Here is a 26,801-nt window from a genome sequence, read left to right as displayed (position 1 = left end):
CTCAACATCACTCATCATCAGGGAAATGCAAATTAAAATTATAATGAGTTAACACCTTGCATGTCCGACTGGCTAAACTAAAAAATGTAAGAAATAACAAGGGCTGGTGAGGATGTGGAGAAAATAAAGGTTCCTCAAAAAAATTAAAAAGAGAATTACCATATGATCCAGTAATTCCACTATGGGGTATATACTAAAAGAAAATGAAAACACTAATTCAAAAAGATATATACACTCCTATGTTTACTGAAGCATTATTTACAATAGCCAAGATATGGAAGCAACCCATTTGTCCTTCCACTGATGAATGAGTAAAAAAGATGCACTGTGTGTACACACACACACACACACACACACAGTGGAATATTAGTCATAAGAAAGAGATCTTGCCATTTGTGGCAACATGGACGAACCTAGAGGATACAATTCTAAGTGAAATAAGGTCAATCAGGGAAAGACATATACTATATGGTTTCACTCATTCTGTTTCAAATAAACAAAATCTTTTAAAAAAGTAAATAAATAAATTTAGGAATACAGAGTTTTTAACTTAACCACTTCTACCTTTCTTTTTTTTTTTTTTAAAGATTTTTATTTACTTATTTGTTAATAAGAGACACCGAGAGAGCAGAAGCAGAGGGAGCAGCAGCAGAGGGAGAAGCAGGCTCCCCACTAAGCAGGGATCCCGATGCAGGGCTTGATCCCAGGACCCTGGGATCATGATCTGAGCTGAAGGCAGATGCTTAACCTACTGAGCCACCCAGGCACCCTTCTTCTACCATTCTATCTTCTTTCTCCCACACACCAAGAATCCTAACCCTGAAGACCTCTAAGAATGACAAAGTTAGAACACACACACCGGTCTCAGAAAAGCAATACAACATCAGCAGCAACAAGATTATTATGAACAGCTGGGGTGCCTGGGTGGCTCAGCGGGTTAAAGCCTCTGCCTTCGGCTCAGGTCATGATCCCAGGATCCTGGGATCGAGCCCCACATCGGGCTCTCTGCTCGGCGGGAGCCTGCTTCCCCCCGTCTCTCTGCCTGTCTCTCTGCCTGCTTGTGATCTCTGTCTGTCAAATAAATAAATAAAATCTTTAAAAAAAAAAAAAGATTATTATGAACAGCTGATTGTGTGTGTGGTTTCTTTTTGTTCTTAGAGCAGATTTACTCAACATACACAGATCACAGTGTTTTAAAGCCACTGGGAATAACAAACTCTGTTCAGTTCAGCCACCAGCTGGACACTCAGTGAGGTGAACACAGGGATGAAAGAAGTCAAAGCGCAACAGCAACAGCAGGCAGGTTGAGGAACTCTGGGTCCGGGTGAGGAGTGGCAGGAACACGGCCCTCTGATGGCACAATTAGTCCAGCCCAAGTGTAGCTGGGGATCTGAGTTAAAAAGAAGGATGTAATCAAGGGCAAACAAGTTTTATTTTGTTCAGCTAAGGAACAGAGAGATATACAGATGGAAATTGCTAAAGACTGAAGACATAGGCATCTTCTAGAAGACTATCCAATTCACCTAGTCCATTCACCCCAAAGACCCAGCGATGAAATCCAGGGAGCTTGTATATAGCTAGACTCAGATGGATGCCCTGTAGTACCTTAAGTTGTATACTAGATATAGGGAACGTCAGAGGTATTTGAAGGGACCGAGAGGAGTCACTTAGGGAGAGGGACCCTAGCAGGAGGGGACAGCAGGAAATAAACTGAGAGACACAGAGAATGGACGTGGGGTGGCAACACATTCTGGCATAGAACCAACGGGTCCAGGGGCAAAGGTGCAGAAGAGTATGGCTTGCCCCCAGATGGCAACCGCAAGTAGAATTTAGGATGCAGCCAAAGGGCAAAGAAGTGGGCAGCAAAGGCCACATCCACAGGGCTTCCAGTTTATACTGAGAATTCCAGATATGATCCAGAATGCTGCATGGAACCATCAGGAGAATGATTTCCTCAGACGTCTCTGGTAGGAAATTAAAGAACAGACTGAGATAGAGAACCAAAAGCTGGCAGTGCCCCAGGACAGCTGTTTGCAATTTTTCCAGAACTAACAGCCTGAAGGCAGACCCCAACCCCAAGTATCTTGGAGATGTGCAGCATGAGGGGGCGATGACATGGTAGGTTCCCAACCGTAACTGTCAGGAGAGCTGAGAGGACTCATGTCCAGAAATGCCGACCCTGAGAAGGGACTCTGCTCAGGGAGAAGGTGTGGGCGTGGTTGAACAAGTTTAAGGACCAGCGGCATGAAAATGTGCAGATGGGATGGATGGTTGACCTGTCTTTTTGCCAATCCCTTCTCAGGAAGACATCCACAAGGGCACTGCTTCTCTGACACAACTATCACTGACGATGAAAATTTTCTAAGAATGCGGCTAAGACGGGAGCTGAAGGGAAGTAGACCCTATATTCCCTAGGGTCCAAAACCATCACAGAAGGAGCAATGAGCCCATAGAGACACCAGTTCTTGCAAGTGCCATCCTGACTCTGCCCGGGCAGCAGCCTCTTTCTCCTCCCCTGGCTTGCTCGCTCGCTCGCTCTCTCTCCTCAGCAGTCTCTCATAAGTGAGCAGCTTGGAGCTTGTCTGCACTTCCGTCCTAGCCTCCTGACTTCCTCAGGGCAGGGAAAGAGGGGAGGCTTAGGAGCAAAGGAAAAAACGGACCCTGAAAGCAGGACATACACATGTGCACAAGGGACATGTCCTGAGCAGCATGGTTTGTAACACAGCCAACACTGCGGATAAAGCAAACTGCCTGCCAACAGAAGAATGCATGGGGCTACTTGCGCTGTATTCATACCCGAGAACACCCAGAGCCACACCAGCCCATCATGCCCACGCCTGGCCCACGTTAGTAAGCAAGCTGGAGTACAACACATGCAGCATGTCATATGTGAAGTTAGCAGAAAAGAACACAGACACTGTTGGAGAATCTTCACCACCAGCCCAGAAACACGCATGCACATGACCATCAGCAGAGAGGGGGGACCTGGGGCAGGAAAACGATGCTTGGAATGAGGGAGAAAACAAGACCTCAATTATATCCGTAGTAGGTTTTTCTTTGTAGAAGTCGGAGGTCAATATGGAAAAACATGATTTGATCAAGTTGTCATTACTTTCTAATATTTGAAATATTTGATATGGTAAAGATACTCTCACTGTGAGATTTTGACCTCACTGACATTTTAATCCAAGGAAACTTTTCTTTCTGTAATCAGTAAGAGGTAGAAACATGTCTGTATCTAATTCCATAAGCAATGCACAAACAGGACCTAAGAGCATGCTTTTCTTCTTTTTTACCTGAAATATCTGCTTCAGGGAGAAAAGGGCCCTTCTTAAATCTCGCCCACTGGAGTTGTACAGTTTCTCTGGAATAAAAAACATAACATAGAGAATTAATTAAACTGACTCAATGAACGGTAAAAACACAGGATGTGAACAACGAACAGACTTTCCACTGGGGAGGTGAGTAGACAGAAGCCATGGAAGATAGCGCCCTCACGTCCAACAGTGCAGAGAACAGCCTGGGCTGCTGCAGGTGGCCGGAAGAGGGGGCGAGAGAGTTGTGGAGGACAAGGCCCCGTGTGCACCCTCAGCCCCCACCCTCCCTCTCTCCAGACTTCCATTTCCAGATGCTTGTCGACCATTGCACTTAAAGGCCAACTATATCCAGAAAATTAACCCAGCCAAGATGGAATGCATCCCTCCACCTCCCTCCTTCCTTGCCTCACAGCCCCTGACCCACCATGCTTTCTGCAGCTGGGCTCAGCTTTGAGGCACCTCCTTTTCCCCAGGATCCAACTGTCACCTTAAGAGATCTAAGGACAGCGTAGTGGCTTTCAGGACTGGATTCCTTGGGGATGGCTCTGTAAATAGCCTTAGCTCTGGGTCTACCTGGGCTTTCACTCATGTTTAAGGATGGGTCTGGCCCTGAGCAAGGCAGATGGAGGAGTCCTGTATCGGTCTTCTCTGGCTCAAGACCCAGGCCAACTCTTACAACCCCCAGTGTTCTGTTAGTCACATTTAACATGTACCAGTTAGGCCAGGCCTAAGGAATAAGGAGGTGACCTTGACCTAGGACTTATCCTCCGGAGGTCACAATGTGGCATGGAGACAAATGAACTTGCCAAAATTACTAGTTAGCCAATGCAGTAGAGCTCCAAAGTGCTGAGGTCAGGAGGAAGTGAGAAACCAGTTATTCCAGTGTATGTAGAATGCCTGGGAGCATGGACTCTGCTCAGCTTCACACAACTCAAACTTGGCCCTGATCTAGGTGACTCAGGGGTCAGGTTAGGTTCCCAACAGCAGGTACCAGACTGACCCAATAAAAAAATCATCCAACATGTATTTCCTGAGCACCTGCCAGGAACTGCTCTAGGCAGCCGGTAGTCAAGAGTAGAGTTAATAAACTCAAGGACTAAGCAGTCAGAAAGCCTACATCTCAAAGCTGGGGCCACTCCCTACTTGCTACATGACCTTGAACAAAGTAGTTTATTTTTCTAAGACTCAGATCCCCTGTTTATAAAATAAGAACATGCAACAGCAGATTTAAAGGAAGACAGTTTTTGTGTTAAACACTGATACGGTACAGGATGATGTCAAATTATTTAAAATGTTAAAGAATAAAGCAGTCAAAAGCAGTATCATGCCGGAGGCCAGCCTCTCTGGGCTTCAATTTCAGCATATGGCAGGCAATGCGCAGAACCACACTGCCTGCTTATGTCACAGACTTGAGTGGAAGGACACATAGGTCTGTGAGAGTTGGCAGAAGTCTGGCCATGAGAAGAATATGCGTGCTTGCACAGTAACTTTGGAAGGGAACAGGCTCCCACCCTTGATTTAAAAGGCTGTAGGGTAGGTGGGGCTCAGATCTGCACGGCAGTAGCTGCCCCCAAAGGCCTCCCTACAGACATCTTCACTCTTCCCATCCACTCTCCACCCAAGGCCAGAAGGGTTGGGAGAAAAGGACCACCTGATGACATCACTGGTCCCATTTAAACCCTTCAATGGCTGCCCCTGCACTGAGAATGAAATCCAAAATCCTCTGCAGGACCTGTCAAGGCCTCGGTCATGCAGCCCCAGCCCCCTCATCACTATGTTGCAGACTCTCCGGTCTCATCCAGGCACTGGGCAGGTCAGGTTCCTCCAGACGCAAAACCTAGGAAAACCCCAGTAAGGGATAGAGGCTAGATTGTGTCAGTTTGGGGGTCTAGGAGATGGGTGGTGTCTGATTCCAAGAGCTTCTAAACAATATGCAGTCCATGATCACTTACTGACTATGAAGAGTTTTGATTAAGACAGAATGCATCACCTTCCTAAAAGCAAGATCTGAGAAAACTCCAGAGAAATCAGCCATCCCTAAAATAAACATCTTGTTTATCACAGACCCTAAGACATGAGGCCCAGATAACTTTCAAGCTGACCTCTAAAGTGTGTGCACAGCCTCAGCATACACAAGTAATAAATAAGTGGAGTGGACGGCATCACCCCTAGGTCTGGTCCCCAGGGTGATCACTCCACAGTTTCGGCAGCTAAACCTCTCTGACTTGTCAAATTCTGAGGACAGAAATTTTTATTGTTGCCAGAACCATTTCTAATAAATAAGAATAGATCAGATGCAAGCATGGGAATATATAAACTCCCCAAAAGAGGAGCAGATTTATCCTATCCAGTAAGAACATCTGAAGAGTGTCAAATCCAAGTACCTCTTTATAAGGTAATAAGACTTGCAGTAGACTTCTCTTGCGCATGTCCCACTAGATGACAAGCAGAAATAGGTCTTAAGTGAATTTACAACATCACAGAGTTAGTTACTGATGATGTGTCCTGGCTTCCAATTCATGTGAATGAAAATTATGGTTAATTATATTCAGATTGTTAAGGTTTTTATACTCAAAATCAGGTTTTTTAAAAAGTTTGAGAATGACAATATTTTGTTGAGGATTTTTTTACATGTATATTCATGAGGAATATTCATGATCTGTAGTTTTGTTTCCTTCTAACAGCTTTGATGTTGAAGCAATATTGACTCTCATGAGTTGGGAGTACTCCCTCCTCTTCTACTTTCAGAACAAGTCTATGTAGACTTGATATTACACATTCTTTAAGTGTTTCGCAGAATTCTCCAGTGGAGCCACCTGGGACAGTGGGAGGCAGGGAGGAGTTCTCTGTATTGGGAGGTTTTAAACTATGAATTCAGTTTCTTCAATTACTATAGGGCTATTCTGATTATTTCTTCTTGAATGAGCTTTGATAGTTTGCATCTTTTAAGGAATTTTTCCAAATCATCTAATTTGTTAAGTGCATGGGCATAAAGTTGTCATAATATTCCCTATTACCCTTTTATTGACTACAGCAATCTCCTCTCCTATCCCTATTATCGGTAATCAGTCTGTCTCTTTTCTCCACTTAGTCTGGCTAGAGGTATATCCATTTTATTGATCTTTTCAAAGAAGCAGCTTTTGATTTCATTGTTCTTCCTTTTTCTTTTCTGGCTTAATCATTTTCTTCTTTCTGCTTGCTTTTGGCCTAGTTTGCTCTTTTTTCCTACTTTCTTAAGGTGGAAATTCAGTAACAATTGATCTGAAACCTTTCTTCTTTTCTAAGTAGGTAAGGCTATCAATATCTCCCTAACTGCTGCTTTGGCTGCATTCTGCACAGTTTGCTATTTTGTGTTTTCACTTTCATTCAATTTGAAATGGAGTGAATGCTGAACATTTCTTTCCAGTCAAAAGAGAATAAGTCCTGTGGTGATTTTTTTGTTTGTTTGTTTGTTTGTTTTTTGGACCTATGGTTTATTTAGAAGTATACTGTTTAACTTCCAATTATTTGGGAATTTTTCACATATCTGTTACCAATTTCTAGTTTCATATCTTTATGATGAGAACATAATCTTTATAGGACATCAATTATTTTAAATTTATTAGTGTTGGGGGGAGGGGGGTTGGGGGAGATTATGGACATTGGGGAGGGTATGTGCTATGGTGAGTGCTGTGAAGAGTGTAAACCTGGCGATTCACAGACCTGTACCCCTGGGGATAAAAATATATGTTTATAAAAAATAAAATTAAAAAAAATATCAATGTGAAAAAAAAATTATTAGTGTTTATTTTATGGCCCAGAATATGGTTTATCATGGTGAACATCTCATATACACTTGAAAAGAACAGACTATTCTAGAAATATCCACTAGGCCAAACTGAGTGGTAGTGCTGTTCAGGTGTTCTATATTTTCATGAGCTTCTGTACATCACTGAGAAAGGAGTGTTGAGATTACCAACCCTGACAGTGGATTTTTCCATTTTTTTCTTGCATCTGTATGAGTATTTGCTTTAGGAACACTTTGCCTTTCTCTTGTTATGGGCACTCACATTTAGGATTGCTACGGCTTCTAAGCGAATTAACCTTTCATCATTATATAATGTCTTTCTTCATCTCTGGCAATATTTCTTGTTTAAAGTCTATATTTTTAATATTAATATGATCAGTTTTGGTTAGTATTTGCATAGTTTCTGATAGTTAGAGTTGCAACTTGTTTTTATCCAGTCTAACAACCTCTATTTTTTAATTGACATGCATTCACCATATTTTTAACCTCTACGACATCACCTTTGATGGGAAACATCCTTGTACAAATGCCAAAAATATCTTTGAGTGGTGCCCAAACACTCTCCCCCTCCTTTTTTTTTTTTGCCAAGTCTCTTTTAATTAGAACAAAATTTCTTTTTTTTTTTTTTTTTTTTTTAATTTTGCTGTGGGTTTTTTTTGGAGAACGTGGTGGGGAAGGAGGGGTAGAGAGAGGGGGAGAGAGTATACTAAGCAGACTCCATGACCAGGACAGAGACCAGTTTGGGGCTCAATCTCACATCCCTGAGATCATGACCTGAACCAAAACCAAGAGCCAGATGCTTAACTGACTGAGCCACCCAGGCACCCTTATAATTTCTATTTGAAAAGCACTATTTCAATCGCCCTTAATTTAAAAAACTGTTTATAGTCATTCATTTAAATAATTATTCCAAACAAATCTGAATAACAAAATAGTAATGTCCCCAAATAACTCTTTTATGCAAAACAATTATCACTACAAACTTCAGAGACAGATTCACATCTGTCGCTGTGGCTTTTTACTATCAAACGCAAAAGATCAGCTGTCCTATTTAAGGACATTACATATTTTGGCTTAAACGTCCTTTAAAAGGCAAAGTGTTTTAAAGGTGAGGGCTAGATCAGAAATCTTTCCAATCTGTCACCTGTTAAGTTGTAGTTTGCTTAATTTAAACTCTTTGTAAAACCAGCTAGCAGTGAAGCTTCATTTTTCTGGACCAAGATATCCTCTCCCACAGTACTATAAACCATTTTTTTCCATACACAATCAACATTTTTAAGAATGTCATACATTGGTCTCTGTAACATATGAAAGCAACATTGAAATCATCACCATTGTGGTTGAAATAAAAATGACCACGTTTTTATTCAAAGAGCTATTACTCTAAAGTACTGTCTTTTTTTTTTTTTTAAGGTTTGATTTATTTTCGAGAAAGTACACACTCAGGGGCAGGAGACAGGACAGAGCAAGGAGAGAGAGAAACTCAAACACACTCTTCGATGAGCACAGAGCCCAAGGACACAATCCCAGGAACACAATCCCAGGACACTAAGATCATGACCTGAGCTGAAAGCAAGAGTCAGATGCGCAGCAAACTGAGCCACACGGACGCCCCTACAGAACTGACTTTTTTGTAAGATCACTGATATTATCTTTTTTAACCAAAATCATGGTATGCAATGAAATCACAGTGCTTAACTAAAACTCAAAATTGCCATTTTTAAAACATAATGTTACCAATAGTCTCTAGACCCAATCTGACCTGTTCTGTTGGTTCTTCACATACATTTTAGGAGACACCACTGTTCACCTAGAGGACAAAAAGGATTAGGAACCAAGCACGTTTGTAAATGACATAGAGGCATACATTGGAGATATTCCAAGTTTGGTTCCAGACCTATAGAATAAAGTAAATATCACAATAATGCAAGTCAAATGCACTTTTTGGTTTCCCAGTGCATACGAAAGTTCTGTTGACGCTACTGTAATCTAGTGCATGCACAATAACATTAAGTCTTTTAAAAAGTGCACTTATCTTAATTTAAAAATTCTTTATTGAAAAAAAAAATGCCAACCACCCGAGCTTTCAACAAGAAGTAATCTCTGATCACAAGTCACCATAACAAATAATGAAGTTTGAAATATTGTGAGAATTACCAGAATATGACAGGGACACCAAGTGAGCAAATGCTGTTGGGAAAAATGGCACCAACACACTTACTTGATGCAGGGTTGTCATAAAACTTCACTTTGTAAAAAATGTAATATCTGAAAGTGCAATCAAGTGCAAAACATGAGCTCAGCTGGTGTAATCTGTCGTTGTGGGAGGCATGGTTCCTGCTGGCAGAGGAGAAGAGCGGACATTTCATCACATCAGCTGTCATGCCCACACCAGTGACTACTGATAGCCTTTGGTGTCCTTCATGAGCAGCCTCCACAGGCCAAAGGAGAAGCACTGCTTCCCACAGCCCAAGCCCCGGCTTCCTTGATACAGAGCTAACCATGCCTTGGGAGGTGTAGTCTGGAGCTTTCACTGCTGGGGACACTAGGACTCAAGAAACGGAGTGTTCTATCTGTAGCACATCCAGGCCTCATCATACAGAAAGTCAGACTCACTATGGCTATGCAGGCCTCCCCTTCAGTGTAGACGAGACTATCAAGGGCTTCCCCTAGAACAGGGCTGGCTTGGCAGCTTCCTGAGGGATGCTGGCCATGGCTCTTGGATGCATTCCCTGTTCAACATTGATCACTCCTCCTTTAGAAGCAGCCTATCTATGCAGAGCTCGGGTGTGATTCTCAGCCCCGGGTTACAGTACATGGAAGGCTTCCTCAGGAAAGGATGACTGAGCCCCACAGGGCTCCCTTGTTCTGCTGCAGTATCTGCAGCCTCTGCTTTCTGTGTGGGTCTACATGTGTGCAGATCCAGGTGCACACTGGGCTTTAGCCTATAGGTGATGCGACAGAGCATGGGGTCCTCTGATTCTCCAAATACACCAAATACATTGTGCAGTCTCTTCTCATGCATCCTGAGTCCCAAGAGAGGGAATTCCATATGCCCCTATTGCCTGAAAATCAGGCAATGCAGAAGAAAGAAGCCATCAAATGCAGAGCAGGGAGAGAGGCCCAGAGCCCACCGTATGCTAGTAGGAGGGCAGCTCCAGAGTCTTCTCCTATATGCAAAAGAATTCAGAGCGACTCTCCCTTTTCCTTTTTGTCCACCTACACTGTAAACACGTGCCAAGGAACACACAGCCTCTACTCGAGAGACGGTACAGAAGACGAAGGCTCCCACTGTGCCAGACTCTGTGTAAGAGTCCTGAGTCAGCACCGTGGAGTAAGGTGGCTACATGACTAAGCAGGGAAATGTGCATCCCTTCCTGGCAAAACAAAACAAAACAAAACAAAAAAACCCAAAAAAAACAAACCAAAACAAAACAAAACAAAAAAACCCACAGCATCTCAACTCAAAGCTGAATCCTATAGGTAAAGGGCTGGGCTGGGCTTCGGCTCGGATCCAGGAGATTTGCCATTCTCCCCAAGCCTGGAGATGGCCAGGTGGGAGGTGGGCAAAGAGGAACGCGCCTCCCTCCAGCACCGCCCCAAGGGTGGGACAGTAGCTGTTGAGAGCTCAGAGGGCAGAAGTTCCCAGGGAAGATGCAGCCACTGGGGGAGCTATGGTGGCCAATTAATTCCTATTGAGGTCAAGCACAGCCCGTGGTTGGCCAATAAATGAAAGTATTTATATGTTTTCCCACCTCCTCCCAAACTGAATCTACCCAGGGCACAGATGTATAGCACTAGTCTTTGAGGAAAAGGCCATCAGAGCCTACATTTGGTGGGGAAAGGAGGAAGGACCAGAACATCATTTGTTAAAGTCTTTATAACTGCCCCCATCTTTTCTCTCCATGGTTCTTGCCTTTTAAAATGAAATAAGTTCTTTTAAGAAATACGATTAAGGTATTACACTTTAAACCAGTTTATAATGATGAACAGAGGGCAAATTAATTTAAGGCCATTAGGGACCATTCCTGTTCCTTCATTGGAAAGGAAACTCGCATGGCCCGCCCACATGAGCACTAAAAGGACAGCCACAGAGGTCCTGTGTTTCCTGCTAAGGATGCAGGGAAGAAAACCTAGTGTGGGGAAAGCAGACCTGAACTTCAGAAGGAATCGGTGAGAACATGAGAACCAATGTACATTTAGTGAAAGAGTGTGGCGGGGAGGAACGCAGGGCATCTGTGAGTGTGCCAAGGAAGTGGGGGAGTGAAAGGTACATCGAGAACATCATGCTTCAGACCCATAAAATTCACCGACTTTAATGCTAATAATTTCAGCACACCCTTCTCTCACCCAGGGCCAAACCCATTAGCCAAGCTCTCTGTGCAAACACTCGGACCAGGACCTGGGAGACCCATCTCTGCGCAGATGCAGCAAGAACTTTCCTCGAGCTGCCACAAAAGACACCACACTGAGGAGATTTAGTCACAGACAAAATGTGTGCACCTGCATCTAAAACTCATTTGGCACCAGCTACAGAGAATGTGACCACCATGATTTTTTGGATGGAGCAGAGGGACAGGCCCTCTCCTCTGCCAGGCATTAGCTTCGAGACGTTTCCTCCTCAGACTCACCCGTCAGAGAGAGCTGGTGAAGAACAATTCTGCAATGGGACAGAAATCGCTGGCCAGGCTTAGGTTATGCTCCGCTCCCCAGCCAGGAAGGCGGCGGCCCCCAGTTCCTGTCAGCACCGAGTCAAAGGAATTCCACTCTGGCCATTCTTCCCATGAATTCAAGTAAGCCGCCGACACACTGATGACCCGAAAGTACACCCCACTTCAACCTGCAACTGCTGTCTCATTATGACATGTTGATATTTCAAAGAAAACCACCGAAGTGGCACTGGAGAAAATTCTTCAGTGAAAGCATGGCTTGGTCCGATTTTAGAAATCCTGCCTTCCCAGCAGTGTTTAAGTGCTTTGGAGTCACAATTTCGAAGTTATATACAGGTCATCACAAATGTTAACATCAGAGGGTACAGGGACTAAGTGTGCGCCCCCAGGAACATTCCATGGACCACGGGGGAGAAGCCTGATCTAACCCCTCCTCTTCAGTTTGCAGGTAAAGAAACTAAAACCAGAGAGTTACTGAGTTCGTGGCCCCAGCTCTGGAATTGTGGGTCCAAAGAAGTGGGGTAGAGGGATCAAAATCAGCTCGCAGAAATGGAAACTGGCTGTTATGTTCTGTTTGTAATATCCAAAGAAAATGGGCCACAGAAACTCGCCCACATCCTAAGCACGACATCCATGTCACCATGTTAATTCAGAGACAAATCACACACATACAAAAGCAAAGGCTCGTGTTCTGGAGGTCGGCTCTGAGAAGTACCTCCGGGATGGTGGGGAGTAGGGATTCATGAGGGCTCCCCCTGCCCCCCATTCATCAGGAGTGGTCCATTCAGCCTGAGGATGAAGAGACTACATGCAAATGATGGAGAGGCCAGGAGTCCTGTGAGATCACCTTATTTAAACCCAAAGTCCCTTGGAGTACAATCGGTTTAAATATTTATGTCACATAATCCTTATACAAATCCCTGATTCTCTCCGAAGCAGATGTGGAGGAAGACCCGCTCAGACATCTGGAGTTGAGGGATGGGGGACAGACATGCCCCCAAATCATGCCCAAGCTACGTGAGAAGGGGATGGAAACACGGAGGAAATGCCAAGGAAGGACAGGTGACACCTGGGCACTTGGAGCTGGGGAGCAGAGATCCAGAAGACGTTAACACAGAACAAACTTCGAGGGTAAGTAAAAATCAGCCACAGAGAGCAGCGCGGTGCAGAGGGGAACCCGAGGATGAGAGAAGAGCAGGGGTGCCGCCTGGGTGCTGCCCCCAGAAGCAGCAGGTTCACTTTGGCATGGCTAGCACTTGGGCAAGAAGGTTGTAGCAGTGACAGCATGAGCCTGGGGGCACCGCGGAGTCCTCCCGTTCACGGTCTCACAAGGCCACACTGTGAAGTTTCAACTCCGTGTCTCTCTCGGGCAGTGACAGAGGGTGTGGGAGGGATTTTAAGCAGGAAGGAATCTAATGACGCAGGGTTCTAGGAGACTCGGCCAGCAAGGCCAGCCAGGGCAGAGGAACTGGAACAGGACTGGGTAGAAGCAGAAAACCAAGTAAGTTCGCGACAGGAACAGCGGGGATGGTGAGGAGGGGTGGACTGGGGAGTGACTGAGGGATAGAGCTGAACGTGGGGTGAAACGGGCGAAGGAACCCCAGATCTCCAGCTTTCTGGGCTTGTGGGGAAACCACTCCCTGGGACATGGGACACAATGGGCAATCACCACCGGCGAGCAGTGCCTCTGCCCTGGTGTGGGCCCCCAACACAGCTGAAGACTGTCCTCAGATCTCTGGTCAGAAGAGGCCACATGCTCCATCCTGGAACACGGTTTTCCTGCTTCGTCCACCTCGCCCCTGCCTGTGTGCCCATCGCCCCCTCCTGAAGACAGTGTCCTTCTCCTCCCAAACCCTCTGTGAACTCCTAGCATTCACCTCTATTCTAACACCTGTCACACAGGGCCCCCTTCAAGTGACAAAGGGCCTCCTGGCTGCTGTTGGCTAAGGAGGCAGCACCAGACTTCAAATTGGGCAACCACGTGCTTGGTGGCTTGTTGGCCGTGGCCGTCCACCCAAGCCCCGCCCAGGTCCACACACTTCCTGGCTTGTCACCTTGGGAGTCATGGCGCCACCCTCCTCATGGGCACTGAGGCAGGCAGCCCAGGCAGAGCCAGGCATCTCTGACTTCACTTGGAGGCAACTGTTTCTCCCTCTGAGTTTCAGGGAGCTGGACGGCTCTGGGGCCCAGGGAAGCACACTTCTGTCTATTCCCATCTTCGCTTTCACAGAAGCGTCCCCTGTCAGAGACAGACAGGCCGGATATGGTACGGCAGGCCATGTCATGGACAGGAATTCTGGGGAGAATTTCTCCTCAGGATCAAAGACGGGTAGAGACAGATGGGTCCACAGAGACATTCAATCCCCCACACCTCCCCTTGGAGAAGCTGGGGACCTCGTCCAAACCACAGAACCCCTGCTCCTGTGCCCAGGGCCAGCGGCACTTTGACAGTGTCCCTCTAAAAAGGCTGTTGGCCTGGGGAGACCAGATGAGCATCGGAAAAGCAGCAAAAACACGGTGAGCCAGGCAGTGGTGTGAAAAACATGGAATGGGGACCTGTTACTTCAAAACTCCTGGGTCTGTCTACACCTCTGCCTCTCAGTGTTCTGTCAATGGCTTGGCTCCCTGCTCTCCTGCCCTCTCCCTGTCCTCTCTTGTTCCAGTTCCTTCTCTCTTTGCTCTCTTCTCCCCTCCTTAGGAAATTGGAGAACTTCCAGATATTTTATTTATAGGCTTTTATCATCCCCTTTCTTTTAGAATTCAGCTAAAACATTTAGATGTATGTTTTTTTCAAAATCACTTCTTTTCCTCTTTCTACTTCTCTTCTAATAACAACCCGGAATCCACAGCACTTAGTTGGTTTTGCTTGAGCTGAGGGGGTTTCTCCCCAGAGCTGGCTACAGCCTTACTGGCCTGCAGCGAACCCTGCTCACCCCCCTCCTGGGGTGGGAGGCAGAAGAAGAAGGCAGTTTGCCTCAACAAAGAAACCCAATTCTGCTCTTCTGGAAGCATCCAGAGTCCCAGGTGGAGAGACCACCTCTCTCCATCTGGGATCAAGCCCAACTCTACTTTCCCCTCCAGGGAAAAAACTTAGCAAAGAACCATCCTGATCCAAGGGCCAGAAACCACGTATGCACCCCACCAGCCCCTGAGCGCACACGTGAAAATACTCAGCCACCTTACCCAGGCCTGACTGTAGCCAGGACAGTCCTGGCCTTGGCCTCTGCAAAGTAGCCCCTCTTTCCCATCCTCTGCTCACCAAACCCGCCATGCTTGGCCCCTGACCTCCTGTCCTGCCCACCCTTGGGGCACAGTGTCCACATCACCTGCCATCTCCTGCCCTCCCAGTTGGCAGGGTCCCAACCCTGCATTGCACCCTGCTGTGGTTTGCCCTTAGCCTTCTGTGCTGTTCCACTGTAGCCTTGGATAACACCACCATCTAGACTCCTAAACTGATGTTTGCATTTCAGAAGATTCTTCTCTGTGCCTTTGTTCTCTTATGAGCAACACACTTTGAGAGGTACACATCCCCACATTTTGAAGAACACAATAACATTGGTAAAGCATCAGGCACATTTTAGTGCTCAGTAAAAACCACTTTTCCTTCTCTCTCCAACCAGAAAGGCTTCAACGGCGTTTCTAAAAAATACCCAAGACTCCCTGTAGTGAATAGACGAGGCTTTCATGGGGCTGACCAGGCCCCTCCTGTCATCCGTCAGGTCCTTCTGTGTGCTGAGAAGGTGGCCTGAGCTCAGACAGCCATGGCTGGGCCCTGGGGATGCCCCTCGATCCATGACCACCGCCCCAAAGAAACAGCCTCTTCCTTCCTGGGGTCAATGGCTCTTGACAGGGAAAACACTCACCATCCCTGCCCTAAACATTTTGAGGAAAAGAAGTGAATGTCTAATCCCCAGAGAAAAGATAAGGATCATTAGCTGGGGTCAAAAGGGAACAATCTGGCATCAATCATGTCACAGAGCAGAGTGGCAAAACCCCACAGTTCACCTGACCCACCCCCTGGGGCCGGGCTCTTCCTTTACGCCTTCTTCAAGATGGAAACAGCCATTAATCTATGGCAAGCGTGCTAATACAAACAAAACTGCACCAAAGTTTGGGGTTTTTTTTTTTTGTTGTTTTTTTTGTTTTTTTTGTTTTTTGTCTTTTTTACAACAACCCTTCTGTTAAGAGTTTATTCTCTAACCAAGGAGTGAGGACTGGGAGGACCACAGCGTTTTTACCGTTAAGTGCCACAAACCTTTAATATCGGTTTTGTCCTATAACAAATTCACATCTGAACTGAAGGGCTCTACACATCAAAAGGACAAGCCACATCCCAACCCTTCCTAACCTCCTGACACTTTCCCTCTGTGCTTATTTCCAGGCTGTGCCAAGGAGGCTAAGCCAAGGGCCCATAAATGACCCAAGCGTCCAATCTCATCCCCTCTGTGGGAACAGCTAGGAGAGTGAGATAGAGTGGAGACCTATTTAGAAAGCGTCATGCCTACAGCTTCAAGTTTTGGGCAGACTTCCATTGCAGAGGGCCAGAAAAACCTAGTGACTGAAGCCTCAGGGGAATCCGTCTTTCTGACCCTAATATTTCATCAGTGGTTCCTAAAGAAACTGACTATTTGCCTAGCTGTAACTTCCCCTTGGGAACACGGAGCCCCAGAGGGACATCACACAGGGAACAGGGGCTGTGGCCTCTGAGCTGTTCTCAGCCTCAAAGATGTACAAAAGAAGGGCACCTGGGTGGCTCAGTGGGTTAAAGCCTCTGCCTTCAGCTCAGGTCATGGTCCTAGTGTCCTGGGATCGAGCCCCACATCAGGCTCTGTGCTCTGCAGGGAGCCTGCTTCCACTTCTCTCTATCTGTCTGCTTCTCTGCCTACTTGTGATCTCTGTCTGTCAAATAAATAAATAAAATCTTAAAAAAAAAAAAAAAGATGTACAAAAGATGGTGCTCCAAGGAGGAACTGAGAGTTTAATAGAATGGATCTATCGACAGGTTCAGTCTAATGTGCAAAGTGATGAAACACAAGGGCTTGCTGGGGGTGCGAGGGGTCCAGTAAACTTGGGGGTTCAGAGAGGTTTCTAGAAGCCTAAGATGTCAGGCAAATTCTGGGGTAAGAGTTATCCAGGTGAATAAAGGCAGGCATAGGTTTCTACGATGAGAGCACAGATGTGACAAACCCCAAGAAGTGAGAGAACTGCGATCTCTAGGAAACCTTTGGAGTCTTATGACACCATGGACAGGACCCACGGATGGGCAGGATCATTTCTCTGGATCAGACACAGGCGGACCCCTGGAAGAGTCATCAGTCACACGGAAGGTTGACGGAGTAGCTTTTTATGATATTCTCCCAACCAACACCACGTCACCCATTATGCACCAGGCTTTGTGCTAAGTTTTACATTCAGTGGATGTGGATGGGGTCTTACCACGGTGGTGCCATCTGTGGGAAAACGAAAGCACTCCAACAGTGCTTTCCCCACCTGTCCACTGAGCCCCACTTCTCACATCTGGCTGACTCTGCCTTCCTTTCCCTCTAGGGTCTCTGCCTCCAGCGGATCCACCCTGGGTTCCACCTGCTCCACCTGAGTCGGTGCAAAGAGAGTAAGTACCAGGGCAGCCTGGGGATTGGCCAGGACTGGTGGGGAGCAGGGGCCGGGTGCAGCTAGAGTAGACCACCCACGGGCTGTGATCAGACCATGATCGCTCCCGAGGTCGGCCTCTCACTGCCCTGGTACCCTCACCATCATGCCACACTGGAGGCTGAGACAAAGGAGCCTTTAAAAGAAAGAGTCAGGGGGCGCCTGGGTGGCTCATCAGGTTAAAGCCTCTGCCTTCGGCTCAGGTCATGATCCCAGGGTTCTGGGATCGAGCCCCACATCAGGCTCTCTGCTCCGTGGGGAGCCTGCTTCCTCCTCTCTCTCTGCCTGCCTCTCTGCCTACTTGTGATCGCTGTCTGTTGAATAAATAAATAAAATCTTTAAAAGAAAAGAAAGAGTCAGAACCACAGGCCACCGACAAAGGAGGCCAAGCAAAAGGGCACGTTATTCTAACCCCACGGAGCAGTCCTCACATCACCGTGAAGTAGGCAGACCTACCCCTGGTTGGGTTACCTCAGACAGGGAAAGTGAGCACACTTCTGAATGGTACAGGACAAAAGGTGGGGCATGCTGGTGGTGAAGGGGACCCCAGAGGGCCTTCGCAAGAGATGAAGTTCTCTTTGACTCGAGGTCATCTACCACCCTCCCATCCCGTAATGCCCAAGCACCACACATACTCCCCTCAGGCACAGAGGGCAGCCTGCGTGCCCTCCGAAGGGCAGACCTATTTCTGGGAGTAGGAACTCAAGTGATACCAGAGCACAGGGCTGGCTTAGCCGCACCGTCTGCATGAACCATTATCTTGGTGGCAACCGCCAAGGGCGGGCGGCACTGAGTGACAGAACCGAGAATGGGAAGCTGGCAAGGGTGGCTCGTTATGGGGGCCCCCAGTGGGTTCTCCCCTGGGCTCGGCCCTAACTCCACACAGACCAGAGCCACAGGCATGGAAAATGTCCTCAGTAATCTTTGTGGTCGGACAGCAGGGCCCCAGCCGTCACCACACCCCCTGAGGAGCTGGAGCTCTTTCCTCAGGAAAGAGACATGAATACCCGTCATTATACCACACTTAGAGGCTCCCTCAAACACTGACTGCAGATAAAGGTGCCATTAGAACAAAACCAAGCACCCAAACTGTTGCTTTGCCTTGCAAGGAAGCAGAGACTTGTTTCATTTTCTCCCAGCCTGGAAATTATGAGGTGGCCTGTTTCATATATTCTCTTTGAGATCTAAGACTGCGAGATCTTAGCCATATTTTACCGGTTAATGCCTGTAGATACAGCACATCTAAATTTAAGCAAAGTCAGCCTGAAGTCGGGGAAGCATTTTTAGCATCTCCATGAATTAAGAATTTAAAGAGCCCCCCCGGAGGCCCCATCCAGTGGCATAGGTGGCATATGGCACAGGAGGGACAGAAAAACTTTTTACAGTCGCATCCCATCTTTGGTTGCAAAGCAGATCATCAGAATTTCACACTACACGTTTTCTGGGACATAGATTGAAAGAACTGGAAAACTGAACAGAAAAAGGTCTTGAGGAATCAGCAACAAAAAGGTCTTGAGGAATCAGCAGCCATGAGAGGCAGGGCGGCCCAGGTGAGAGGAGACGCCCCGGTGGAGATGGTCATGGGACAGGGTCTCCTCTACAACAGGCCGGAAACGGAGGCACATTAGCTTCCATCAACTCTTGCTGGAATGCACATAGAAACCTCCAAGGGAGGTGGGTCAACGGTCAGGGTTCCGTAGATCAGAGGTCGGCCCAACTTTCTGCACATGTACCCACTCCCAGGTCCCAGAATCACACTGGGAGAACCACTGATCTTGTGGCTTTGAGTTACCACCCGAGGACCGAGAAGGAGAGGCCACCCACCAAGGGAGACTACTTAGAATTTGAAGGAGTCCACAGAAAGCGTAACGACTACAGGTGCTTCTAATCCTGATATTTAAACCGGAGCCTCGGAGCTCATTAAGCAGCTTGGGAGAGGTTAAAATACTTCACCCACCACACAGCATGTGGTCGTCAAGACAGGCCACTGGCTAGACAGACTAGGCTGGCACCTCTATCCCTGACCCAGTCCTTCACCAGAAGAATGAGAGTAATATAAAAACCCACCCAGCGCCTGTGAAAATACTTGGTAATGAACTTTACTAGCATTATGACCTTTCCACGTGGGAACAGAACAAAAGGAGCCAGGGGAGGTAGATGCCTCTGATACATACATGATTTTGACATGCAAGAAGTAGATGAACTCATCTGCAGCAGAACACCAGAAACTGACAAGCTAGAAAGGGTAAAGAGCGTGTCTGAATGAACTGGCACCACTTGTCCTTCGCTTCCTCAGCTCAGAGACCCTGACCGGCTTGCTGAGTGGATCCCCGAGCTGAGCCCGATTCCACTGGGAGCTCTGTTCACGTCTGGCAGCACTGACCCAGACTGCTCCTGGCTCCCCGTGAGCCACGCCACCCAGCTGCCTGGTTCTGGGCTTGGGACATGCTAACAACTGTGGGTCACCTTCAGGGACCCAGCCTTCCAAATGGAAGTCACTACCTGGCAAAACCCCCAAATTCTTCTAATCCTTCTCTCCCGAAGCACAGTCAGGGGAGTCTGGGGGATGCATTAGCAGACAGGCTCTGCCTCTCTTCCCAGCGTTCTGAGTTCATGCCTCTGTTCCTGGGGCACGAGTGCATCTGGCTGGCTCAGGGAACAGGCCATCTTGGCCCTTGGCTATCATTCTTACTGTAGACGAGTCATGCATTTTGAACCTGGAGGTATTCTACAATGTTGTCTCTTAATCTGTCTCTGACCGTGGAATATTCAGTTGTGTTCAAATCAACATTTACTATACCTCGTGAGGTAGGAAGAAAGATTAAAAAGGTTTGCTCCCAATTTGCTTATAAACTAGTGTAAAAGCAATTCCACCAAGCACTGAACACGATAAACTGAAAGTCTTTAGGTGACTGCTTCAGAGACCATAGCAGAGGGAATAGGAGGCTGTTCTGCACTAGCCCAGAGCCCTGTGGCCAGCCTTCCTGCTTCTCCCTCTTTCGCCCTCAGTCTCATCAGGCAAGGGCCTCCACCCAGCCCTTTCTTATGACTGCCTTTCCACACCCCCGGCCAAAGAAGCAATCTTCCCTCACCTGGGTCATGTAGTGGCTTCCTATCTGGTCATCCTGCTTTCCCCCTCGTCCGCATTTGATTCGTGGCCTCATATCTTCAGACCTTTGAGAAAACATCCCCTTCTGGGTAAGATCTTCCCCGGCTACCTTATTTTAAATTGCCAACATGCACCCACATACACACAATTCAGAACCACTCCCCTATTGTTCTTCTCAACACATGCCGCCCTCTAATATTTTATTTACTTGCCTCACTATCTGTCTCCCCTATTGCAATGCAAGCACTGCTGGACCAGAGATTTCTGCCTGCTTTATGCATTGCTAGAGCCCCCGGACCGTAAACAGTGACTGACACATAATAGGTACAGAATACATTTTTGTGGAGTAAACGAAAGAATCAGTACCTTCCCTCCCCTCCCTCTTCCTCTGATCTTATGAATAGGGTATTTGAAGTCTGTTACCACCCCCTTCTTTTTTACAATCTCTGAGAGCTAGGAATAGCTTTCAGGATCTTTAAGTGTGAGACACACCCACCTGCTGCCTAATTCCTTAAAACTCCAACCCAGATCCTGATGCAAAATAGTGGCACGCTGCCTTCACATCATTGTTTGGAATTAAGGAAACATGAATTAATTTGTTCTCACTCTCAGCAAGATCAATGGCAGGAGGTGCGTGTTCAGAAAGCCTGCCTCTGGTTTGGTAGCATAGAGAATTCTCCTTTCCCGGGGAGGAAGGGAAAGAATTGTCTTTTAAGATGCCGGCTGTCAGATAAAAATTCTTTTGTCTTTGGCGGTTTCAATTGCATTTAACCTATGCCCAACATTACTTTCCATAGTTAATTAACTCAGAAAGAATAAAAGCCACATCTTCATAATTTGCATTTTAGGTTTATTTTGAGGTGAGGCACTAATTCAAAATATCAAGACAAAGATATTTGTTTGGTATCTGTCCATGGTACCCGTAGGACACAGGTGCTCCCCATTTTCAGAACCACATACAAAAAGCTCTCTGTGGCAACCAACTTGCATGAAAGGAGGATAAAAGAAGTGGGGGAGAAAGGGAGGGTGGTGAACACTGCCTCCCCCAAAGCAGAGCTTTCTACCTTTTTCCCAGCCGCCTTTACAACAACATAAGGAAATTTCACAATCTCAATAGAAGGACCACATGTTAATACTCCCTTTCTTTTCATTGTCTTCTCTGAAATTCTGTGGTCCTAGAGAGTTTTGGCTCGCTTGAAGAGCTTGGTCCAAAAGGCGGCCTTTCAAGAGTAGATTATAGCTGACTGCAGAAATTCCTGAAGCAATTTACTAAGAAAAGAGAAGTGGACAGCAAACACAGAATGCAGTAATGATTTTCCACCACTCCCCTCCTTCCTTCCGGCCTGTTGCTTTTCTCCTTCGGGGGAGGGGGACAAAAAGCTAAGGGAAATTCAGGTTTATTTCCAACACCAGCTACAGAATGCTTTAAAAGCCTTACCAAAAAGAGTTACACTCTTCAAAAGCAAAAGATACTCCCAATGCTTCCAGCCCAACACAACACAAGAAAACTAGGCTTGAGATTCCACAGAAGTCTTGAATGTTCTTTCAGTGCCACAAGAAGGAAGGAGTCAAGACAGGAGAGGGAAACTATTGGAATCCCAGCTTTGGATTTTGGGAAAACTTTGGAATCCCAAAGCAGAGCAGGTAATGGAGGTAATTCACGACATCACGATGATCCTTAATTGAGATCACTAATATCTGCTTATACTTAAGATAGGCAAATTATTCACTAATATTGAAGTTGGCCTGTTCTGTGGAACAAGGTTGCTACAAAGATATAAATCAAGAACCAAATGCATTTCACTGCCACAATTTATATATAACATCTCATCACAACAGTGAGCAATATAATTCAAGCCACTCTCCAGTTTTCTAGAGTCTAGCAGAAACTTCTAACTTCCAGAATAAAGTTTAAAAGCCATTCAAGCAGAAAAAAGCCTTTGAAAAACTTAAATGGTTGTCAATAGTCATAACATCCTTGGAGCCACAGGCAAGAGCCTCATGCTTCATGGTCCTAGGACAAAAGAACCATAATTAAGTTGCATTTCCTCTTCTGGGTGGACATTTCAGCGACCCTGGTTTCCACCACAGAAACCTTTGATGGACACTGGACATCTCCATGCATGTGTGCAAATATTTCTCTACGGATTTAAATCAAATTTTGTCCACAGTCTTAACGGTCTGGTGATGTGGTGTTAGAACACGCACAGCAAATCGAAGGCAGTACACAAAGCACCGCATGGGTTAGGAAGGCTCAGGAGGTCTAGAGCAGCCACGAGGAACAGAAGGCCCCGGCCAATGGACCCACAGTGTCTGAGACTCAGAAAAGCCATCTCCCACTGGGACATCAAAGTGCCCCTGCATGGAAGCAGGCCAGTTTGAAAAATGTCCATTTGCCCAAACCCGATCCACAGAACTTATTTCTCCTCAACATTTAGGAAGTTTTAGCTATCTGGTGGAGCATGATGGTTGTAATAGCTGCTTCTGCCTAGATCTGGTGATCAGTTCTTAGGAAAGGCTCAGTTGTTTCTGAGCCAGCTCCCTGCAGCTGCGCGGCTGGGAAGAGTCATGGGAGGTGGGGGGTAGACATCAGCACAGTCTCACTGGGCAATCTACTGGAAAGACAGGTCAAAGGAGGAAGGTTGGAGGTGGGAGAAGTACATGGAGGCAATTCATGGCATCATGAATTGAGATCATTACCAAAATCTGCTTATGGATAAGAAATGCAAATTATTCACTAATATTGAAGTCCTTTTGTAGGACAAATGTTTTTGCTCCCATACTGCCTAGCACATTCCTGGTATGTTCATGTACACACCCACCCACCCACCCACCCACCCACACACACACACAGTGGTAGTCTACATATATTCTGACCATTGTCACGTCATTTGACCCCTTAGATTTAAGTTATCTCTTCTGTAAAGGGAGGACTTGAACAGTCTCTTTGATCATTTGTTGCCCTAAGATTCAACGGAAAAGGATTAATATTCAATAGCTATCTAATCTCCTCTAATGTCTGTTTCATCAGATTATTCCCACTTTATCAACTCCATTTTCTGGCCTCCTGAGGAAGGGTCTCTGCTTGACCAGACTCTAGCCAAGTCCCTCTGAGCCCTCTTTTCCACCAGACCTCCACCTTGTTGTGTAAAGACTTGAATAGGGACACCTGGCTGGTTCAATCTGTAAAGCATGTGAACCTTAATCGCAGAGTCATGAGTTCAAGCCCCACATTGGGCTTGGAGCCTACTTTAAAAAAAAAAAAAAAAAAAAAAAAAAAAAAGACTTGAACAAACACTAACAGTTCCTAACATTTCAAGGTCACATTCCTAGGATGACTCGAGCCCCACCCCCAACAAAGGGCATGCCTGAGAAATCTTATGAGTGCCAAAAGAATTCAGTTTGTTGCAGCCAACACCTGAAGACGCATCCCCTGTCTCCCAGCCTCTGCAGGTAGGTAGGAGCCTAACTTTACTAAGTGCCAGTTCACACGGGTTTCACATGGACCAACGTCTCCTTCCCACTTTTTATAATGTTCCACTTCCCTGACTCTGAGCGCCCACTTGCCCCTCCCTGTTCACTCCCTCTTTCTTCCAACTGCCCAGCCACCTCGGCACAAATCGAAGCTGAGTTCAGTTCATGCTAGACCCTTTTCCCTCCTGCAGTAGATTACTGATTAAAATCTGCCCTTACTACTTTACTACTTTACTACTTTACCTACTTTACCTTACTACTTTACCTAGTACCCAGCTTTGTTTATCTGGAGCATTCCATCCAGCCACAGGGACCTATCCTTAATGGCGGCCACTCCCCCCATCCAGCTTCTTCACCCTCCTCCCACCCAAGAAGTCAGATCTGACTACCCTCGTGCACAGCCCGTGTCCCCCTCCTGCCTGTTCTCCTTCTGGGGTGCCCCATTCTCCTCTCACCAGGCTCTACAGACCTCCAGAGACTTGCTAGGAAATCCCTCCTCGCCAGACAACTGCTGTCAACACTGGCTCTTTCTACCATGGAGTCTCACAGCACATTCCACTGTAGCGCCCAGCCCCCCCATTTAACTGGACTCTGCGGGGTTGCATGTGGTCCTTGCTTCCCCAACTAATGCTAATAAGTACTTCTCAGACAAAAGCCTCGGCCTGTGTGTTTTCCAGGTTCTGGCAGCTCCAAGGAGCTCCAAGTTCTCCAAGGAACATTCCTTGGTCAGGAAAGTGTTCCCTGAGTCCTGTGGTGTACCTGACTTCTCCATCCCCACCTCCCCACACTGTACTGGCTATCCAGTTGGGATCTTCACACTTAGTAACAATTGATTATGGAAGGAAGAAAGGTCAAGAGAGTTTTTCTTTGATGTATAATTCAATTTGCTTTCAGATGCCTAATTTTTTCCATGACTTGCTTTGAAGTGGCTAAAAGAGGTGAAATGATTGCCTTTGATCGCAGGGACTCAGCGACTCAACTGGCTTAAAAATGGACTTACACATAAAAGTGCCAAGTATTCTACAGACCTTTCCCAGCTACAGGGAGCCAAAAGTCAGGGAAGTCGCTTTGAGCAACATCTTGGAGAGGGAAAAACCTGGATCTTTTCCTCTTCAGTCTCAGGGGGCTTGGAGAAAAGGGCACTCGAGGAACAAAACCCTATTGTGTCACCTTAAAGAAACTGCTGTCTCTGCGGTATCTCTAGGCAGGGGGCCCAGAACCCCAGTCCACATCCCATTCCCACACACCCGCGTCTCAGGGCTGCGGGCAAGGGACTCTGCTCTGGGACAGCGCGCCCCGACCTCCCAGCTCTCTCCTCCACATGCTGTGAATGGCTTGGCCTCCACCGTGGCCTGTCTGGCCATTAGTGACTCATAAAATGGCAAAGCTTTACTGCTTCATCAGACTTGTTCCTGCAGGTTCCTGGTTAGGAGAGGAGCCACAGAATCCTGGATCTGGACAACCAGGGGGTTCGGTTATAACTGTGTTCTAATTAGATCACTGTCTCTGGCCCAAAAGTCCTTCTGAGTCCTTTTTCACCTAAAAATCATGAACCCCTAAAAGCAAACACAATGGTAAAGAAAAATTGCATTTCTTTCCTGTAATGAGGACTGTTTCAGAAGGGGGAAGGAAAGAAATTGCAGGACATCTGTATCTTTAGTAAGAACCTTCAAGTAGTTCAATAAATACGGCAAGTACACACAACTTATCTAAATATTCTGACAACTCAGGGCAAACAAAGAGAATCAGGATGGAACAAAGTGAGAGGAACAGGAGAGGAAACTAAATGCCCCTCTCCCCGCCTCACCATTTCCAGACCCCCCGTGGGGTCTTGCAAAGGCAGCCCCTTCCTAGAAGCCCTTCTTGGATGACACCAGCTCGGTGGGTTCTCCTAAGAGCCAGGACGCGTTGCCTGGCAAGGGAAGCCAGAGCACCAACCACCATGGCATTCCCAGTGCTGGGTAATTTCACTCTCTGACCCAGTGCCCTGTCTGCCCTGGGGCACAGTGCCACAAGTAGCTTACCCAATGGGGCATAACGGGCTCCGGCTCATGGTCCCAAACCCCTGGCCAAGGGGGGCGTCTATGCACTGCACACAAAGAGCCCTTCCCGCCCACCTGATGGCATCACCTTTTCCACTGTGCAGAGATGCAAGCGTGCCTCCTGAGGGCCCCTGGCAGTACGTGCAGACGTTCCTTACCAGCAGCATCTGGAGGAAATGGGGCTGTCACCCTCAGCACAACAGCACTTTGGGGGGCCAGGAACCATGGGCAGGACACCTCAGCATCCTGGGAACACGCTCCACACTGTGACAAACAACAGGGCTCGGGAAAGGACTTAAAAGCCAAATGAGTGAAGGATGAACTCAAACGTCAAGTCACTATGTTAGTTAAATGATTTTAAAATAAGTTTCTTTTGACCAATCACTGGGTCACGTTTGCTAACATATCTAGTGAATTATAAATTCTGTCTGTCACATATTTCTCAATTCATGGCATTTAAATAGCCTTGTCTAGGCCATTATTACTTTTTTTTTTTTTTAAGATTTTATTTCTTTATTTGACAGAGAGAGATCACAAGCAGGCAGAGAGGCAGGTAGAGAGAGAGGAGGAAGCAGGCTCCCTGCTGAGCAGAGAGCCCGACGCGGGGCTCGATCCCAGGACCCTGAGACCATGACCCGAGCCAAAGGCAGCGGCTTAACCCACTGAGCCACCCAGGCGCCCCCATTATTACCTTTTTAATTGTGTATATTTTCTCTGATTATAAAAATGCATTCCCACTATTTAAAAAAGGGC

At 46.7% G+C, this 26,801-nt stretch overlaps 1 protein-coding gene across 3 annotated transcripts in view; it reads right to left on the bottom strand.

Moving 5' to 3' along the window:
- Positions 1–26,801, bottom strand: part of LOC111142502 (formin homology 2 domain containing 3) — a 467,037-nt gene that overhangs the window by 257,294 nt on the left and 182,942 nt on the right. For all 3 annotated transcript variants that reach the window (XM_022495723.1, XM_022495724.1, XM_022495725.1), the window contains exon 4: positions 3,297–3,364. In XM_022495723.1, coding sequence (XP_022351431.1) covers positions 3,297–3,364 — 68 coding nt within the window. The remainder of the gene's footprint in view (positions 1–3,296; positions 3,365–26,801) is intronic.

The sequence above is a fragment of the Enhydra lutris genome, unplaced genomic scaffold (genome assembly GCF_002288905.1).
Source record: "Enhydra lutris kenyoni isolate GAN:26980312 unplaced genomic scaffold, ASM228890v2 scaffoldscaffold8, whole genome shotgun sequence".
NCBI lineage: Eukaryota > Metazoa > Chordata > Mammalia > Carnivora > Mustelidae > Enhydra > Enhydra lutris.
This window is presented reverse-complemented; position numbering and strand designations above follow the sequence as displayed.